The 21,750-nt window shown below is 38.2% G+C and overlaps 1 protein-coding gene across 1 annotated transcript in view; it reads right to left on the reverse strand.

Annotated features, from left to right (window-relative positions):
* Window positions 1-19,889, reverse strand: part of LOC130834924 (cGMP-specific 3',5'-cyclic phosphodiesterase-like) — a 39,906-nt gene extending 20,017 nt beyond the window's left edge. Inside the window, exons 1-2 of the mRNA XM_057706002.1 lie at window positions 19,305-19,889; window positions 10,315-10,404 (exon numbers count right to left, since the gene is read on the reverse strand). Coding sequence (XP_057561985.1) covers window positions 10,315-10,404; window positions 19,305-19,889 — 675 coding nt within the window. The remainder of the gene's footprint in view (window positions 1-10,314; window positions 10,405-19,304) is intronic.
* Window positions 19,890-21,750: the final 1,861 nt, after the last annotated feature.

A 21,750-nucleotide genomic window follows, 5' to 3' on the forward strand; every position in this document is an offset into this window, starting at 1 on the left:
TTCAGATTCTTTTCCAGTATAGGTTATTAGAAGATATTGAATGCAGTTTCTTGTCCTATACAGTAGGTCCTTATTGTTTAAGATATTATTTTAATTAACAAGCAGAGTTCCTCGTTTATCATCTGACCAGTTTTAAGGAAAGAGACTAAAGCCTCAAAGTACTCTTAGGACTTTTGGTGGTTTCACAGTATCTCCACACATCCTTTGATGCTGCTCTCTTCAAGAGGTGGGACCTAACTGTCCTCCCTGAGTTTGGGCCGGACGTGAGGCCTGGCTTCTAATGAACAGCTACCGTGAAGCGAAGGTGAACAACTCGGACTTACAAGGCGCTGCTGCTTCCTCCTTGCTCACCCTCTGCCGTGTGTCAAGGACACAGAGTGACCTACAGAGAGGCCTGCTTGGCCGGGAACTGAGGCCTCCTGCCAGCAGCCACGCGAGCGAGCCCTCTGGGAAGTGCACGCTCCAGCGTGAGTCAGGCCTCCCTGCTGCATCCTGAGTGCAGCCACGGGCAGGGAACCTGGGCCAGAACCACCCAGCCAGCTAGGCCGCTCTGGCAGTCCTGAACCACAGAAACCGAGATAGGAAAGGCTCGTGTTCAGAATCACTAAGCTTAGGGTAATCTGTTATGCTGTAAGAGATCACTAATGTCATACACAGGATCATCAAATAATGTGTAATAATCAAATGCATCTGGAAGTTCTAAATCCAGGTCATCTTCACTTTATTTCATTGCTACCAAGTGATGCAAAAAAAAAAAAAAAAAAAAGAGAGAGCGAGATAAGATATGATTCAAAAATTTTATAAGATCACCAACTCTATACTTTTATTTGAATTCCACCCAGAATATTAATTTTCACTCTATGGTAGAAGAGAAACAAGTAAGAACTTTTAGGTGAGGATTTAATAAGAAGGAATACAGAGTACATAGTTTTTAAAGCACTTTGCCTATATAATCTTAGCTCTTAGATGAATAAAGATGTTTGCATACATATATCTATTGAGAGCAGCAATTTCACTGACAACTACCTTAACTCTTTAAGAATGCATGAACATTATTTAATAATCAAAATCCATCCCAAGGTCTCATTATGTGGTTCTGGGTCAGATATTATACAAAGAAATTATTTTCGCTTACCTGCAGCTGGTTCCAGACCTCTACTAGCCATAATTCAGTATCTATATAAAACTTCTCAAAATTAAACTTACAAATGCTCTATCAAATGAAAAATGCAAGGCATTCCAACAACTGCTGGAATTCTAAAAGTACCAATGAAGATTAACTTTATATTGAATAAAACATAGCATTCAGTCTGAACCAAATTTTCTGAGCATTGAAAATAAGATTTGGGTAAATATAGCCTACCATTAACTTAACTTTCAGTCTCAAGCTTTTATTCATTCTTTCTTCTCCTGGATCAGCAGTGTAGCCTCAGGGATTTAACTTACTAGCACTATGTTTTTCATCTGATGCTCTTAAGAAATGTTTTTTTCCTTAGGAAAGTGGTTACCATCTTCTTCTTTGTAAAATACACTTGTTTGTTATTCAAAGGGTAATGTGGAAAAAAAAAAAAGGAAAAGATCTTCACCATCACCATATCAAGTCCAGAACCAATGGAAACTTTTCGGAGTATTTCTGTTTTGTTTCTAAAACAAATATCACAGGGGAATAAATGCAATGCACAATTTATAAGTTTTCAAAAAAACACATAAGTAGCCAATTCTTTAAGACTAAAATAGATCTAGATCAACTGACAGTCTGCAATTAAACTCTGCTTATTCTTGTAGCTCTATTTTCATCTAGTCTGACTTCGAATTGTAGGATTATGTATAAAGCTGTAACGTTTATCTGTTCCAAGCTTACAGGTCAAGTTTAAGAAAAGCCCTAGTCAGTACTGCGAGCTGAAGATCATAGGCAAGCACCCACCCTGCCTCCACCCTCTCACAGAAAGCATGTTCGAGCTTCCTCTCTTAAGCCTGTGGGATAAACACAGCAGGAATCTGCTGTATGAAACCACAGTTTTCGGCCTTCCTCTGTGATTCCTCCAGCTCCTGAAATCCACAGACTTTCCTTCGAACTTATGTGTTGAATATTGAACTTATTTTGTGGGAAGACATTCTGGAACCTTTTTGAAACATTGAAAATGTTGAAGTATGTGGGCCGAGCGATGGGATTCAGAATGTCCTGCTTGAGCAGTGGAGGAGCTGAGGGTGCAGGGCGTGGAGACTAATATCACCCTGTTTGGTCCTGAGGGATGGCTGGTTAGCCAAAGACGGGTAAGATTCCTCAGAGGAGGAACAACCTAAGACAGGCACAGACGCAGAGGGGCCAACTGGGGTGGTGCATAGAGCCTTCCTTATATCACCCTGTTTGGCCCTGGAGGATGACTGGTTAGCCAGAGACGGGTAAGATTCCTCAAGGGAGGAACAACCTAAGACAGGCACAGTCGCAGAGGGGCCAACACGGGTGGGGCACAGACCCTTAATCCTTTTGAGAGAGGTCTCCTGCCCCCAGGGCTGCTTTGCTCTCCATGCCCAGCTCAAATCAGGACCCAGGAGGCAAACAAAGATCATTGCCCCCAGTCATGTGAGGCCTTTGATTGTTTATGGGATTAACCTGGGAGTGTTAGACCCTTAGGCTATGCCGAGAACTCAGTAAAAGCAACATGGGATCAATCAGCGAGGCTCTTGATCCTAGAGGTCTTGAGTCCCCCGGTCCCATCTTTCTCTTCAGTCTGTGTCTGTGTGTTCTTCAAGCTTGCGGCACCCGTCACTCACCTCGAGTCTCCGAGTTGATCCCGGCATTATTTAACATCTGTCTTGCTACCTTGCACTGATATTTGCTTTTTGGTATATAAGGTCTCCCTCTCATTGAAATTGAAAAAAAAGTTTCAAGTATCTTCCTTGCTTCATTTTTTTTCATATCCTCACTGCCTAGACCAGGGCTCTACTTAGTGCAGTGATTCAACAATTACTTTCAAAGCAAGATAATTTAGGAGGGGATCAGCAGATAAAGTTATGTACCTTAAATTCTAGAAAACATTTACTTTTGTATATTGCAGCTAGAATTACACATTTGATTCCATTAATGCTTTACTTTACGATTTTCAGCAGACATTAAATCTCTTTGATTCATCAAAGTATTGTACTTATTTCATAAAAATCTCATAAAATTAGCTGATATTTTTTGAAGTTTGTCAGTTTTCTTTTAAAAGAATATATAAACAACTGGATATTTAGCTAAAAATGCTCCCTTATACTGTAAAAAAACTTACCATAAATCTTTTATTATAACTGTTACATTTCATCAAAGAATTATAAGTATATCATCAAATATGATAAAATAAAATCAAAATGATAAAAACAGAGAAGGAGGATAAGAGCTCTGATTCCAAATTAGATTTTTACTTAATAAAAATTGGAGTTGACATTCAACCAAGAGAAAACAGGTTATGCCTAGCCTGATATTATTGGATAGAATCTCTACCTCAGATCAATACAAAATTTTCATAGAACTTGCATTATTTCACAATGTCCTGGCTTCTACCTCATTGGTGCAGCCCCTACACATTAAAAAAAAGAAAAAAAAAGCACTCATCGCTACCATGTCATAACAAGCAATACTTCAAGAGAGGGCAGGATTTCAGGAATAGGTCATCTGAGCTAGAAAGAGTTGAGTTTCCCTGCACTTCTTTACTAAACATAAAAGAAACGTCTGCTTATAGAAATAAATAATGCACGTGACAAAAATAAAAAACGGATCCAAGTGCCCAGGTCTGAAAAATCCAGCGTTAAGCCTGAAAGAAATGTAACAGCAGCCCTAAACATTCACACACTTGCTGCAAATTTTTTTCATGATGCTTCCTGTGCATATCACAGAGCACACTGGCCCAGATGAACATGAAACATGCTCCTGTAACTCTTTCATCCCTGGTAAAAATTTCTTCTTGTTTACTAGATGGAGTCCCCTTAAGACATTGCAGAGGATGTGACTCTGATCCCTCTTTCTCTCCCCCGCCCCTGCTCCCTGCCTTCTTTCTCCCTGCTACCCCTCTCTCTCTTTTTAAAAAGTTTGTCTGCAGAGTGGTCTCAACACTTGACGTTGAAGAACCATCAGGGTACAGCCAGCTCTCCTTGTTTCCACCTTCGAGCCCTGCTTCTACAATATGTGAAGCCGCATCTCCCATCAGTGTACCTCCCACCCCCAAATCAACAGGAATCTACATGTTGACTGCAGTGGCTCAAGAAAACACTGAGGGGGAAGAAAAGAGAGTGCAGTCGTCATCCACGGCAGAATTTTAAGAAACCCTCTTGTCTAGGCTTGAATCTGAGCTTCGCCAGTTTTAGTTCTGTGACTTTGGCCAAGTTCCCTAAATGTCCCGTGTCTCCGTTTCATCATCTGTTAAGTGGGAATAAAATAATAACTACCTCCTATGGTTGTTATGAAGATTAAATGAAAGAATATATGTCAAGTCCTTAGAATAGCTTCCACAGGATAGGCAGTTATTTCCAAAGTCCTACCCTGTCTTTCCTCTAACTATTCTATTATACAGCCTGGGCTGTCTCTCTTCTCTCCCTTGACCCCTTTACTTTTTGTCTTCATTCATTTTCTCTAGCCAATAGCTCTGTGACCTTTCCAAAATAAATTATTTTAGCTTCCTCTAGCTTCTCCAGTCCCCACCCTACCCCCACCACACTGCCCATTAATTCCATTGTCTTAGAAGGGAGTACAGAGAGGAGAAAATTGCAAAAGCTTATCCTTTATGATTCAAAAATAATTCTGTCATAGAGGTTTTAGGAATATCTATGATCCTGACTTCTAAAAAGGCATTGTGCTATTACACTTATGGTTATACCACGGATGAAAAGAACTCTCGAAAAATTTTAATTAGTTGAAATACTTCCCAAGAAGAGAGGCAGATGCAGTGATTACAGATTTTACTGAATCTTAAAAATCTTTCTGAATTTTCTGGACTGTGTTGTAGTTCAGACTTTAGCATTCAATAGTCAACTGCTCCATTCAAGCAGCTCTTCAGAGGTGGCACCTTAAGAAATTAGAGTCACGAAAAGGTACCAAGACATGTTATGAACAACCACATTTCATCTTAGGTTCCTTGGTAATTAGTCGGAATGAGTACAATTGGACTAACACAAAGAGAAGAAACCAAATTCACTTTGCCTCATTTATGAGGAAAAACAATGAAAAGTCTTTTTCTTTTAAGCGTAAAGTGTGTTAGAGGGTAACAGACCAGTGAAGTCAGGGACGGTGCTGGGTTGTCACTTGATCTCAGCTGACTGGTTATAATGTGGCTGATGACCTCTGCATACAACTTATCATTCCTTGTTTCTCCTAAGAGTTTGCTTAGTTCTAGATCTCCTTTCAAAAGTAACAGCTGACATTTATCAATCACTTCCAGTGTGCCAGGAAATATGTTAAGCCCTTTGCATGCACAAACGCATTTAATCTTCACAACAACCCTAGGAGGTGGGTCCTTTTATAACCCTCATTGTGCAGATGAGGGAACTGAAGAACGAAGGGATTCACCAATTCCATCCTGGCTACTCATCAAGTAAGTGGTGAAGATGGGATTCACGCCCACAGCAAGCAATGTTAAGAATTACTCCCAAAAGCCTTACTGTGACTCTCTATTTTGATTTCAAACGCTCGTGGGAGAAAGAGTACTTTTCTACTGTGTGTACACAACAGCAAACATTGCCCTGAGTTTGTTTAAGTAGCTGTAAATTTAAAGATAATTCTGGAAGTCATATATTGCATCTTCTTAGGGGCCATGGTTCTCAGTCAGCCAGATTACTTTTTATTCTACAACAGCCATGCTGAGCGTATGCCTGTTTTTCCGACTGTTTCTCTTCATTCCTTTTTTCTGAAGAAATAATTCTCACAGGAAATAATTTCAAACCGGGCAGTGTGAGCGTGGGAGGAGAGGGAACAAGGGGGAGAGGACAGAGAATGGGGAGGGTCAGCAAGATGTTTAAAAAGCTGTATTTGGAAACCTTCCCATCAGTAAAGTTACTAAGACTCCAGTGAAGTTACTGAAGGTTTTTTTTTTTTTTTTTTTGTAATCTCATGAAATGCTTGGTGTGAAAAAAACTTTTGTGGAAACAAGTGAAGAGCCCAGCCTTATATCAAGTCATCACAGGGTAAAACAGAGGCAGCAGGAGAGGATGAGGGAGTGTGGAGGCAGACAGCCCTGAGGATCCTGAGGAACCCAGCAGGACGCTTAGGGAGAGCTCTGGACAATCCCAATCTGGGGACCTGTAGCTGAATCCACTTTAATCAGGTCTGTAGGTGAGCGGACGGCTCTTGACTGAGAGTGGGGTTATTCATTCACGTAATCAAACTGAATGGCTACGATGTTTTTAAATTGACAATACCATGTGTTGCCTCAGATGTGAAGCAACTGGAACTCTCATTCATTGCTGGTAAGAAAGTATATGGTACAGCCACTTTGGATAGGAGCTTGCAAGTTTCTCATACAATTAAACATATACCCACCCATGACCTGGAAATTCCCCTCATATATTTACCAAAGAGAAATGAAAACATGTTCACAGAAAGACTTGCGCACAAACATCAACAGCGGCTTTTCTCCTAACAAGACAAAACCTGGAAACAACTCCATGTCTGTCAATGGATGAACGGATATTCAGATTGTGGCACACCCATACCATGGAATAACCACCATAAAAAGGAACACACCACGGACACATGCAACAGCATGGATGAATCTCACAAGATTACGCTACGTGAGGGAAGCCAGACATACAAGACTACCTCCTGTATGATTCCACGTATATGGCTTCTATGACACTCTAGAAAAGGCAGAACAATAGTGATGGAAAACAGAGCGGTGATTGTGGGGGTTGGGGGTTGAGGGAGGAGGAGCAGATCAACTCCAAGCGGTACAGGGAACTATCTGAGGTGACAGAAATGTTCTGTATCTTGATGACAGTGGTGTTTATATGACTACACATGCATTTGTCAAAATCTCATCAAATTATACACTTCAAATGGGTGAATTATATGGTACGTAATTTACACCTCACTACAGCAGGGGGTTTTGTTATTGGTGTTTCAGTTTACATCACCCTCACTGGTAACCATAAAGACAGAAGTGCACGGATCCAGAGGACGCTCTCTTACAGAAGGGCAGTCTCACCTGCTTCACCCTGGGGTTTTTGCTGCTCATGGCTCCCCCCAATCCCCACCGTTCATGCTACTTAGGAAGAGATATTTCACCAGAGTGTGATTCAAGCTGAGTCTCTCGGCCAGTACAAAGTTGTTTTTTCAGGCCATGGTTTTAAAACATACTTACAAATTAAAAGCTGAACATCATCTTCTTAAGTGCACACAATCATAGTCCTTGGTTTATAACTAGGGCAGCCAGATAAAATATAGGACATCCAGTCAAATTTAATTTTAGATGAACAACAAATAATTTTTTAATATAACTGTGTCCCCAGTATTGCATAAGACATGGTTTTTATTTGCTTTATCTGGCGATCCGATGAAGACCACTACTGGTCCATGCGTGGCCTTTTCAATTTTATTTATTCATTCACAATTAATTAGCTAATCAATTATTTAAGCTCATTTGCATGTTTTAGCTACAGGGATTTTCAGTAACTGTGGCTGTAACTACCCTCTTAAGAAACCACATAGCAACTCTAAGGCACTGAGAACTTATCTTAGACGACTGAGAAGTGACTGATTTAGGATCCTGTTCATCAAATTGTGATCTGCGGACACTGGCATCAACTTGGTGCTTGTTAGAAAAGAACCTCACTCAGGTCTCACCTAGACCGCCTGAACTCAGAATCTGCATTTTAAAAGTCATATGCATAGATAGTCAGTGGGAAGTTGTTGTCTAACAAAGGGAGTCCAACTCCAGGATGGAAGAGGCCTTAGAGGACTGGGTCGGGGAGGGTGGGGGGCACTCAAGGTGGGAGGAGTCAAGGAAGGGAGGGAATATGGGGATATGTGTATAAAAACAGATGATTGAACTTGGTGTACCCCCCAAAAAAATAATAAATAAATAAATAAAGTCATATGCACATTACTGTTTTAGAAACACTGATTTAGAAAGCTGTGTTTCAGGAAAATTCCCAAGGGCATATGCAGGGTGGATTAAAGGAAAATTGACTTAAAGTACAAAAACCCCTTACAAGAATATTTTAAAAGTTTAGGCATTACTTCAAGATCTGAATTATGGTACAGGCAGCAGGAATGAAAAGAAAGAAATCGAAATGAGAAACACTAACAGAAAAAAAAGCGATGGGACTTGGTAAAGGACTGGATGGGGGAGGGAAAGGAAAGATATCAGAATCCGAATATAAATCAAGTAGAACCAGCAAAGTGTTTCTCGTATTCTTGGCAGTGGTTCTCAACCCTAGCAGCACATGATAACCACCTGGGAGCTTTAAGAAATACTGATGTATATGCCGAGTTGTGGGATTGCTGGGTCATATGGTAGTTCTATTTTTAGTTTTTTAAGGAACCTCCATACTGTTTTCCATAGTGGCTGTACCAATTTTCATTCCCACCAACAGTGTTAGAGGGATCCCTTTTCTCCGCACCCTCTCCAGCTTTTACTGTTCTTAGATTTTCTGATGATGGCCATTCTGACTGGTGTGAGGTGATACCTCATTGTGGCTTTGACTTGCATTTCTCTAATGATGAGTGATGTTGAGCATCTTTTCATGTGTTTGTTAGCCATCTGCATGTCTTCTCTGGAGAAATGGGCATATACCCTGAGAAAACCATAATCCAAAAAGAAACATGTGCCACAATGTTCACTGCAGCACTATTTACAATAGCCAGGACATGGAAGCAACCTAAATGCCCATCAACAGATGAATGGATAAAAAAGATGTGGCACATATATACAATGGAATATTACTCAGCCATAAGAAAGAATGAAATTGAGTTATTTGTAATGAAGTGGATGGACCTAGAGTCTGTCATACAGAGCAAAGTAAGCCAGAAAGAGAAAAACAAATACTGTGTGCTAACTCATATATGTGGAATCTAAAAAAAATGGTACTGATGAACCCAGTGATAGGGCAAGAATATAGATGCAGATGTAGAGAACGGATTCGAGGACACGGGGTGGGGGGTGAAGGGGAAGCTGGGATGAAGTGAGAAAGTAGCACTGACATGTACGCTACCAAATGTGAAATAGCTAGCTAGTGGAAAGCTGCTGCATAACACAGGGAGATCAACTGGATGATAGGTGATGACTTAGAGGGGTGAGATAGGGAGGACAGGAAGGAGTCGTGGGAGGGAGGGGATACGGGGATATATGTATAAATACAGCTGATTCACTTTGGTGTACAGCAGAAACTGGCACAACTGTGTAAAGCAATTATACTCCAATAAAGAGCTTAAAAAAAATAGAAATACTGATGTGCCTGGGTCCCAACCCCAGAGATTCTGATTTAAGGTGAAACCTGGGCATGAGAACTTCTAAATGCTCCACAGGTGATTCTAATGTGTAGCCAAGATTAAGAACCACAAACATGGGCTCTTCCAATCTATTTGTTTTCACTTAAAGAAATGATTTTCAACTCTGGCTACACTTCAGAATTATCTGGGGAGCTTTAAAAATGTATCAGTATCTAGACCCAGCTCTTAGAGATCCTGATTTAATTGGTAACGTTTTAGAGTTTCACAGTTGATTGTAATGTGCAGACAGGACTGAGAACATTCATTTGAAGCGCTCAGTTTAAATGATAATGTAGTAACTATTTTTTTTCAAATAAATGTAAAATGAAGAGAGAATTCAGTGCTTACAGAATCCAAACCTTCTAGTTAGATGAAATATAAACTAACTTATTTTCAATGGCTTGTTATAATTTCACAATAAATTTTGCTTGGACTTGGCTGCAATTTCCATTTTTTCAAAACCTCATTTTGCATCCAAACAAAAAAATCAGCTGACGACCACTGCAATGGATAACCATTTATGAAATAAGCGTTTTTGAGATGTTTAAAATATAATATGAAATAAACTGATTACAACCACAATAGCAATTATGTATCTTAGGAGTCAGTAAGGTCCTCAGGAAAGAGAGGTACAGAAATGACATGTCTAAAATTTATTTCTAGGTCAAAGTAAAGTATCAGGATTCAACCCTATTACTAAAGTCTAAATAAAACACATCAAGCAGAACATTTAAGCACTTTATAGTTAACTTGTCACTATAGCATTATTTCATAAGTGCGCAAAGTGAAAAAATTTTTTTCAAAAAAGAAAAATGTTTCCAAATGACCTTTTATAAAATGGAAAACTGGCTTACCTCTTCCCTATGATTCTTAATTGGCATACAAAGAATACTTTGTGTCTTGTAGCCTGTAATTTGGTCAACTTCTGCATTGAACCGAGGATCCTAGTAAGGAAGAAGAAATTCAATTTAGTGACTGACCTGTTCAAAGACTGATTTGATTTTTCTGCTTTATAGGATTAGAGAAATCTAACCTTTGACTCACCTTGTTGCTCTGAATGACAATTTTATCATTGTAAGAGGCATCAAAGCATATAAGTATACATCATCTTGGACAAAGATAAATTTAAGGGTTTTTTAGCAGCTAGTATTAATGAAAAAATACAGATGGAAACAAATGTGAAGAAATAAAAGAAATTCAAAATATTAACCAATTTAGACAGCCTCACTTAAACTCGGGGGAAAGTGGCAACTCTCCCCCTCTGTAATACAGTTTGCCTATTCCCATCTCACTGATTCTTCTGAAAAAGAAACGCATCTTTGGTCTGAAACTTTTCCTGTAAAACCCATCACCTCCAAAATGACCATTCCAATACTGACTTGACTTCCCTCATAATGACTGTTTATATATTTCCTCACTGTTCTGTATTTCTATCTCAGATGTGCATAAGAATTAAAATCTTACCTTTTTTGTATATAATAAAACTGCATGGCCTTCATCTATAATCAATTTCTCAATCTTTTGAATCTCTCTCCCCTTTTACAAAATACATCCTTGCACATTCAATAATCACAAAGGACTTCTGAAAAGTGTAAAATTTCTAAATGTGGCTTAAAGAAAGAAAGATACAGGCTATTTTCCATTAAACCAGATTGAGAAGATTAAAGGTAGGCTGTAAACTCTACGAGGGGCTTTTTTTTGGTTCATCACTGTATTCCCACTATTAGCACAGGAACTCAGAAACATTTGTTCAATAAATGAAGGAAATCATGATATCATTAACAAATGATATCATAGTTATCCAATATGATCATTTTTAGCTTACTATAGTTTAAAGCAAATCTTATAGGTAGGAGGAAAAATATACTTGAGGAAATGGACAGAGACCAGTATATGAGATACAATTAGAATGGAAGCAAACATACCAGAACATAAACATCTGAATGCATATTGTTCCCTTCAAAGCAACTGCCTTGGGAACTTACATGCTCAACCTAATAATAGCATTATTGTTCTAAAAACTCTGCTTTTGGTATTCCCTTCAGAGAATATGGAATAGTCACACTGGAAAAATCCTCATCTTTGAAGGTCATTTCTGTTTTTTTTTTTTTAATTAGTCTAAAGTCACGCAAAGCCAAAGCTGTGAATGAAGTAAATGATTACACTAGATTCCATCAACTAGGGTCAGAAATGAGGCCAATTTTCCCCTGAGAGGACCAAACTTTGGCAGTAAAGAAAATTTCAGAAGAAAAGTTATAAAATGGTGGAAAATCAATATGAATATTTTATATTATAAATAAACACTATTGCATTTTTAATTTTTCTGCAAAAGTGCTCAAAGTTATATTGAAAGACAGAGAAAACCTTGGCTGAATGTTTCCAAAAAGCAGTTCTTAAATAACATACTATATTGCTAGGTATCTAAAGAGAGCAGACAGGATACTGACATGGATGAAGTAAAAGAAGTTAAAAATTATGAATTTATATAGTGAATTATTCTACAAGCTAATAATCAAAATATGAATAGTAATGCATCCTCAGCAATTATTTTGTTAATGAATATCTGAATTACAAGACCAATTTATAGAAAAGAGGATTCAACCCAACTATCTAAGCAAAGCAAGAGTCTGAAATTAGAAGGACATTCACAGAATTTTTTTGTGCATACTGGAAGTTTAAAATAAACAGCAGCCCTGGATTTCACTCTTTATTGAAGGAGGTAGGAGGAATGTATGCTTCAAAATCACTTTAAGCGAATTTTAGCATCTCAAAGAATTCTCCTTTAACAATGCACCCACTGCAGGGGTTGTAAACACATAGAGAACTTCTAAGCCCCATCGAAAGAAAAATAGAGCACAACTATTATTGTGATTATTTCTTTCACTGTTTATGAGAACATGACAGTGTAAAAAAAAACACAAAGCTTAGATACGCATCTCTCATAATAAAATAACTAGTACCAGACTTGCCCTCCAGCTGAAAAATATAAGATTAGACCACATACATGCAATAACTAAAACACACACAGTGAAGAGGGGAATACACACCACTGACTTGCATTAATCTGGTTCTTCCTGGGGGCACTTTTCCCCCAGGAGGAGAAGACAATTGGTATCCAGAGTAATAGTTCCAAATGGAACTGAATTCAGGGCTTCTAAAGTGGCTGGAATGTGCAAGGCAAAGTACCTGATAAGAGAGGCAGTGTTGTGGGTGGGGGTAGGGAGTGTAAAGGAGTGGCAGAAGACTGAGTGGCTAGTCACTTCAGACATGTATTTGGCAAGACTCTAAGAGAAGCAGCAAAAATTACCTGTTGAAGCCTGAAAGCAAGTGGTGATACCAATTATAACAATGTTTGAAGACACTGGGGTCCCACCCACCAGAGGAGATACCTTACTAGGCACCTCAGGCATTCAGTTGAGACACAGAAGGGCCACTCCTTGGAAGTAAGGACCATACCCTAGATTCAGACAACATTTCCTAAGACTAAATTTAAAACTAAAGTAGATCCATCCTAACAAATAATAATACCAAACCTGACAAGACGGAAAGCCTCTTCCAATAACTCCACTGCCTACAAGAACAAAGGTCAGTCCTGTTTTAAAGGAAGTTGATATAATCCAAATGCCCCACAACAATACATTCACAATATCCAACCTACAATAAAAAAATTTTAAAAAAATCACAACATGTGTGAAGAAATAGGAAATTGAAACCCACAGTAAAGAAAAAAAGCAGTCAATAGAAAATGACCTCAAGATGATTCAGAGGTTGGAATTAACAAACAGGGACTTTAAAGCAGCTATTATAAGTGTGTTTAAGGACTGAATAGAAAATATGGTAATAATGAACAGATGGACATCTCTGTAGAAAGAAAGAAGTATTTTAAAAAAGCCAAATGGAAATTCTAGAACTGAAAAATAACAAAAGTTCATTGATGGATTTAACAACAGACTGGAAACAACAGAAGGGTCAGTGAACCTGAAGATAGATCAACAGAAAATATCTAGTCAAAAGGACTGAGAGGACAAAAAAAAAATCTATAAAAAAGTTAACAGAGCCTCAGTGTTCTCTGAGTCCAACATCAAATGGTCTAACATATATACAATTGGAGTTCAAAGAGAAGTGAATGGGGCAGAAAAAATATTTAAACACATGACCAAAAATTTCCCAACATTAGTGAAAACCTTAAACATACACACATAGTGTGAAAATGACATATATTGTGAAACTCATAAGGTGAAAAATGAAGGCTGGCTGACTTCTCATAAGAAAAATTAAAACCAGAAAAAAGTGGGAGAACATTTTAAGTGTTGAAAGGAAACTACTATTAACTAAGAATTGTCCAGGCAGTGAAAATATCTTTTAGGATTACAGTCAAAATAAAGGCATTTTCAGATAAATGAAATCAGAGAATTGGTCACCACCACACGGGTACTAAAGAAGAGTTAATGAAAGCTCTTCAGCTTGAAGAGAAAGATAAGAGATTCTACAGAGAGGAGTAAAGAGCTTGGAACATGGCTTGAGCACATGCACACATATATAAAGAATAAGGAAATGAATCCAGAAAGATATTGCTATGACTTATGTTAAGGAGTTTTATAGTGTTTTCTGTTTTCCTCTAGGAGTTTTATAGTGTCTGGTCTTACATTTAGGTCTTTAATCCATTTTGAGTTTATTTTTGTGTATGGTGTTAGAGAGTGTTCTAATTTCATTCTTTTACATGTGGCTGTTCAGTTTTCCCAGCGCCATTTACTGAAGAGACTGTCTTTTATCCATTGTATATTCTTGCCCCGTTTGTCAGAGATTTGGGTTATGACGGCATCTGTGTGCTGGGATGGTGATGCACTGCCCCTCCTCCCACTCGAGAGGGCATGGAAGTTTTGTGTCCCCCACCTCGTTCCTTGCCCTATGCATCTCTTCTGTTTGGCTATTTCTGAATTGTATCCTTTATAATAAAACTATAATGTTAATTATAGTGCTTTCCTGAGTTCTGAGTCATTTTAAGAAATCATTAAATCTGAGCAGGGAACTCCTGAATCTGTAGCTAGCCAGACATGGATGTGGGGATCCTATTTATGGCTGGCATCTGAAGCGGGGACAATACTGTGGCACTGAGTCCTTAACCTGTGGGGTCTGCACTAACTCCAGGTAGCTAGTGTCTGAATTGAGCTGGAATGTAGCTCAAAGCTGGTGCAGGAGAAGTGAAGAACTGACTGTTGTTTGTAAAACCAAACAAGGTCTCAAGGTCAACATCTGTGGTATTCCTGCCAAAAGTGCCTAACTTGTATCTATTCAAGGAAAACATTCTACAAGATAACTGCCCTGTATTCTTCCAAAATACATGTTAAGAAAGATAAACACTGAGAAACTATTCCAGATTTAATGGAGACTAAAGAGATAGAACAAGTATATGCAATATGCAGTCCTGAATTAGAGCCTTGATCAGAGGGAAAAAACAACTATAAAGGACATCATGGAACAACTGACCAAATTTGACTATAGAATGTCAGATAAGAGTACTGTATCATAAAATTTCCAGATTTTGATTAATGTATCACAATTGTGTAAGAGAATATTCTTGTTAGAAAATATATACTCATAAAAAAGTCTCCAAATGGTTCAGAAAAAAATAATATGCATATATTACTTACATGCATTATATATAGAAAAAGAAAATAATAAAGCAAATGGCACAAAATATAAACAATTGGAGAATCTGCGTAAAGGGTATACACAAGTTTGTGATGCTGGTCTTGCAACCTTTCTGTAAGCTTGAAATAATATAAAAATAAAAGATAAAAGAAAACGAAAATGGAAATAACACAGTAGACTTGCCAAATTATATGTCGGTTTTCTTCCGCAAAGTGGAATACCTAAAGATTATTAGAACATTGAACAAAGATAGAGCAGTTCCCGAACTGTGTTTCCTGGAGTACAATTATGTCATGACAAATTTATCAAATTTATCACAATTAATAATTTTGATAAATTAAAGACTTATCAAAATTAAAACAGTTGCTGTTGTTCTTTCTTTCCTCTGAAAATTCATTTTAGAAATAATTTCATTCATCAGAAATTCACTTGAGTAGCAAGTGAGACCTGTAGGATGAGAGCTGGTGAAGATTTGTTTATCTGGAGAAGGACTGAAAAGGGAGGAATAAAGTAGGGGTGGGTGAAGGCCACATGAGTGGCAATGTGACCCTTCCCTAAGACCTTCCAAGTTTCCTCCCTAGAAATCATGGTATCCATGGAGAGGCTGTCTCCAGGAAACAAGAGAGGAGTACAAGTTTTGCATTCCAGTTGACTTAGGAAAAAGGGTTGTTTAGACAATGTAAATCCTTTGACATAGGAAATCTTGGGGAGGCTTATGGCTTCCACAGGTCATGGAACCAGGGGTTCAAAGCAATTTGTGATGGTTAATTTTCTGTGTCACCTTGACTAGGCGAAGGGATACCCAAGTGGCTGATAAAATGTAATTTCTAGGTGTGTCTATGAGGACGTCTCCAGAAGAGATGAGCATTTGAATCAGGAGAATGAGTAAAGAAGATCTTCATCAACGCAGTGGGCATCACCCAATCCCTTGAGTACCTGAACAGAACAAAAGGGAGAGGGAGGACGAATTTGCTTTCGGAGCTAAGACATCTATCTTCTCTTGCCCTCCTGCTGTCCATCAGAGCTCTTGGAACTAAAGCTTTTGGACTCAAACCAGAGTTACACAATTGACCCCTCCCTGATTCTTAGGCCTTCAGTTGATTATACCATCAATTTATCTGGTTCTCCAGATTGTGCAGATGGTGGGCAGATTGTGGAACTTCTAGGCCTCCATATCCAAGTGAGCTAATCCCTACAATAAATCACTTATTTATCTCTGGATATCCTACTGGTTCTGTTTCTCTGAAGAACACTGACTAATACACAATTCAATCTAGATATTGGATGATATCTAGTTTTCACATATGAGGATAATGCCAACACATTTATATAGTTGTTCTGATTATTATGTGTTAATATCTTATTATTAATAAACACTGTGCCACATTCAAGAAATCTGCACGAATGATGGGGCTGATGAAGGAGGAGATGATGTGTGACTGAACACCATTGGTATTTGTGGTCTAATTGAAACTCACTGGTCTAAATTGTGGACCTTGTCTTCTATTTTAAACATATGAATGTGTTATTTTATTAATAACAAAATAGTTGAATCCCTAAATTTATATCATTCTGTTACAAAGTTTTAAAAAGTGAATCAAAAGTTGACCATTTCTTACAATTAATCTATCTAGGAGACTATTTTTTTACTCTTAGCTTCAATCTGAGCACTACTTTGTTTCACGGCCACTTCTTGGTTTTCTACTGCTACATTATTAATTTTTAAGTGTTCTGTGGTCTCATAAGCTGAAGAAATGTGTCATTTTCACAGACACGAATTTAAAGCAGTAGGACTCAGAAAACATAGAATGTACTTTCATAGTCTGACTATTTTCATAAACGGCTATGAGACAGTATTTTGACTATTCAAATTATGAGTGGGCTAAGTGATGAATTACCCACTAGCCAACTGATTTCCACTGTTAATACCAATGTAAATTATGGCCCAGATCAATCCCACAACTTCTAATGAAATTCCTGGGATGGGAATAACTTCTGCAAGGCCTCTATAAACACAGATCAAGGGTGTCAAGCGTGAAGCAGCAACATGAGAAATCCACAGACTAAGAGGCTTCAGTCTGGGGTCACTGCAGATCAAGGACACTGAGCCTATTTTAGATGGCAGTACAAGCATTAAATCATTACTAACTGCAAAACAAAGATTACACCATCACAACTCTAAAGATGGTAAACAGATTAAATAACGTGCATATAAGTGAAGAAATTCTCAGGGCTGGAGAAATTTAGGACCATGCAAACAGATGAAGGCTTTCTCAGCAAAGCTGTAGCATATTTATGGTCCTACTGTACTTGGGACTATAGTGCCATTGAAAAGCGGAAACCCAGCTGTCACCTAAGACAGGAAGGGAATTCTGCAAATTTGGCAGCCATCCTTCAGCTGTGTCCTTAATACCCCTCTTGGAGTCTGCTATGCTGTGACATTACTTACAGAGCTCAAAGAGGTCATGGAGATAGCTCCGTGAAGAATCAAAATTGAAAAGACTGCTGGTATAGAGTGGATTCTGAAAGCTATCTCAGGATTTAGCCAATCTGAACTATCACATCTTTCCCCAGATACCTGCCCTCAGGATTTCTCACCAGTTACTATTACTTATTCACCCAACTTCAAAACCTGAGTCTTCTCCAACTCCTCTTTTCTCCTCACTTCCACCTCCTGTTAGCTGCCAAGACTAGCAGATTCAGCTTCTTCATCTTTAATCCAGTCCCTCCTTTTGGTCTCAAAGGCCAGTGCTCTGGTTCAGGTGCTTACTCCCTCAGGCTATTTAACCTGTCCTCCCAGTTTCCAGTATTTTTCCCTCTAATTCATTTTATGGCCACCATAATATTCATCTTTCTAAAGCACAGTCTGAATCATGCCAGTCCCCCTTTCAAACCATCTTTAATTAGTCCTCATGGCTCTGAATCAAATAAATACTCCTCAGCTTGGCATTTAAGACCCCAGTAATCTCCAGTAGCTCCTCAACGTCTATACTATCACCCACACATTTCCTTACAAGCACCCCATGGTCCAACTTCCTGTTTCTTCCTCAAACTTCTTTTTGCAACTGGATCTCAATATGCACACGACTCAATCTACTGAAATCTTATCCGTCTTCCAGGGTCCATATCAATCATTGCTTCCTCAAAGAAACCTCTCTCCATCTCCCCAATTATATGTGATCTCCTGCTTCCCTGAACCTAACACATTTTCCCTGGATCAATTATGACCTGCTATCTAGTCTACTTATTTATCTCATCTACTATAATTTTCTCCCAATCAATATTTATTAACACTTATCTATGTTCCAGGCACTGTATTAGGCATCAGGAGTACAGGAGTGAATAAAACATCTATGACCCCTCAAATGACACAGAGGAGCCTCAAGCTGGTATTATTATGGAATCTTCAAAGTGTACCACATGATAAGTAACTAGCAAAATTGTTCTAGCATGATGCCAGAACATAATTCATAAACATACTAAGTGTCATTCAATTAAGATGATTTGTTTAAAACCTCTAATTGAATTAATAAAAGAATCATTTTAAATGAGAAATTTGAAAAATCATACAGTGTAAACTTTAAGTCCATAATAAAGATCTGTTCATAATGGAAGCAAAAGTGGAAGAAATATCAAATCTTTCCACTGAAATATTGTAGGGCAAAAATGTCCATTTTCTAGAGCTATCCACACATTTATTTGTTTAAGGAAACGAAAGAGTGGAAAGAAAGAAACTCAGACTTTGGTGTCAAAGGGACTTCAAATGAATGAATATGATGAATTGAGTGAATGAATTTAAAAAGACTATGGGTTTGGTTTTCTGACACTTTTTGGACCTATCATTTTAGAATCTTAGTAAAGTCCCCAGAAGTTCACGTGGAGATAACATAGATAGGGGATATGTATAGTGATCAGGTAAAAAGATGAAAGAATACAACTGTGAGATGAGCTATGTTAAATTATCATTAAGCAGGAAAACAAGACAATATTTCCCTCAGGCCTCTATCCTTGATTCAGCCCCCAGTGAAGAAACTCTGGCATTTAAAAGATGGGAGGTCCTTACCATACAGTCCCATTTTTAACAAGTATGCACATTTTTACATCTCAGTTTCAAATATCCCCACAATTCACAGTAGTTGTCCAAGGCCCCACCCACGCTCCACCTCCCACCCCGCCTCTGTTTCTTATTTACCTCATATGCATCTTTGATGTTCAAGGGCTCACCAAGAGCAGCCACATGTCCCACGATGCCTTTGTTCCACTCTAAGCGGATACAGTTATTTGAAGCTTCTTCCAGTGTTGAACCTTCTGCAACATCAAAGAGGCGGCTGATAAGAAACTCGTCGTTGGAGCTGTCCTCACAGACAAGGAACAGGGAATAGCGGTCAGCGGAGATGAGTCCATGGATGTGCAAGAAAATTTTGTGACATAAGGCTGTGACATCCAAGTGACTAGAAATATCTTTCACTAATTCCAAGAGTCTTGAGCACTGGTCCCCTTCATCATTATCAAACCTTGGGGGGGTTAGAGGCATCTGTTCCTTCTTTTCTGAGTCAGAGAGGAAGCTCACAGTTCCCTCAGAATCCTTGACGACAATAGGTCTAAGAGGCCAATCAAATTCGGAGGCGGAGATTTTCCTGGTTGGTGTTCCAGGGACGCTGCTCTCTGCACGGAGACTCTGCTGCGAGGGGCAAGAGCAAGCTTCCGTGTGGCCTCTGACGCCTTCCTTGCACACAGGGATGGTGTGAACTCTCTCAGCAAACCATGCATTGACCATTTCTCTGCAGAAAAGAACATGTAGACACAGTAAATGTTTGAGGAACACCCCTTCTTAAATACTGCTACCCCCGAAAGCTTCTAAAAAGCCGCTCATGGTAAACTGATGTGGTAATGATTGATTTGTCATAGAAAATAAAAACAAGATGGTTTATTTAAGACAGTTTTATTTTGAAAAACTCTAGAGGACAATTGCTTCAGTGAACATTTTAATAAAGCCTGACTCCTATAACGTGTATTTTCAGATATCTGATTTATAACACATTGTCAAGTCTGCTCCTCTCAAATCAGTTTGTGTTAAAGTAAAAGACACTAAATTTGACAAGAGTCTTAGGAAAATATAAATATGGAAATTTATCTGCTATTTAAAACATACAACTTTTTCTGAAGTTAAATATTTAAAAATTTTTAAAAATTTATATAAAATTGGCTAGCTAATATGCTTAATTGTAGATAGTTGTTTTAATCTATATCGCTACATATAGATTAGATTTAGAAAGGGAAATGGAAAATATAAACCATTTGATCTGGTATGTGGTAGAAAGATTATAGATTTCCATTAAAATCATCCTAATAAGATTTGTTCAATTAATGGTAAAGATGATTTCTTCTTCTAGAGTATCTACTCCTTGTATAAAGGAGAAAACAAAAAAGGTAGGTAATAACATATAGAAAATTCAGTCCAAGAAAACTTAAGTTATTTATGTTATTAATGTGCCATCCCATGAAAAGAACCCATTTGGGCTAAAGCCTTCACAGTGGGTGATTTTTTTAAACAAATATGCCAGATCATACACATCCAAATGATTGTTGTTCAGGTCAAATAATTCCTCTTGGGAAGCTGCATTCTCATGCCAACGGATGGTGCCATTACTTTAGACATTTTTGGAACTCTTCTTTTGAAACTAACTTCTAAAAATTTTCAAGAGCCACATAAGAATATTAGTTTTTTAAATTAATTTTTTTGGAGTACAGTTGATTTACAATGTTGTGTGAGTTTCCGCTGTACAGCAAAGTGAATCAGTTATACATATATCCACTCTTTTTTTGATTCTTTTCCCATGTAAGCCATTACAGAGTATTGAGTAGAAAGAATATTTGTTTTATCTTAAAGTTAGATCTTGTTTTTCAGTAAGCCTTCCTCTCAAAACAAGCAAGTAAAACCACAAAAACCTAGAGTAAAAGCTAACTTAATGTATATCTTATGCATTAGACTTGACTTTTTCTGAAACTCAAATTCACTTTCAAGAGACAGAAACTTGCTACCACTGAGGATACTTAAAAGAACTGGCCTATAAAAGCAATGCAATCTCCACTTGACAATGGCTTACTGATTATCTTCACCAAGGAGCCAGGATAAAAAAGTTTGACAGTGTATCATTTTGGAGAGTGCAGGGAAACAGGCACTCTCTAATCCTTCTGAATGCAATAGAAATTGATAACACCTCTTCAGAGGGCAAGTAGGCAATAGCTAACAAGTTTTAAAATGCATTTATCCTTTGTTCCACAGATTTTACGCATGTGGGAAAAGAAGTACCAGGGTATTTATTTACTGTGGTACTTTTTGTTATAGCGAAGATAAGAAGCAACCTAATACCACAAACAGAAGCCTGGCAAAAACACATCATGGCGGACTTCCTAGGTGGCGCAGTGGTTAAGAATCCGCCTGACAATGCAGAGGTCACGGGTTCGATCCCAGCTCCGGAAGATCCCACATGCCATGGAGCAACTAAGCCCGTGTGCCAAAAAAAAAAAAAAAAAAAAAACACATCATGGCACATTTATAAAGGGAACACTAGGCAGACATTTAAAAATGGTCATAGGTACTGATGTGAATAGTTATCACAATTTATTAAGTGAAA

This window comes from Hippopotamus amphibius, chromosome 13, assembly GCF_030028045.1.
Source record: "Hippopotamus amphibius kiboko isolate mHipAmp2 chromosome 13, mHipAmp2.hap2, whole genome shotgun sequence".
NCBI classification, from domain to species: domain Eukaryota; kingdom Metazoa; phylum Chordata; class Mammalia; order Artiodactyla; family Hippopotamidae; genus Hippopotamus; species Hippopotamus amphibius.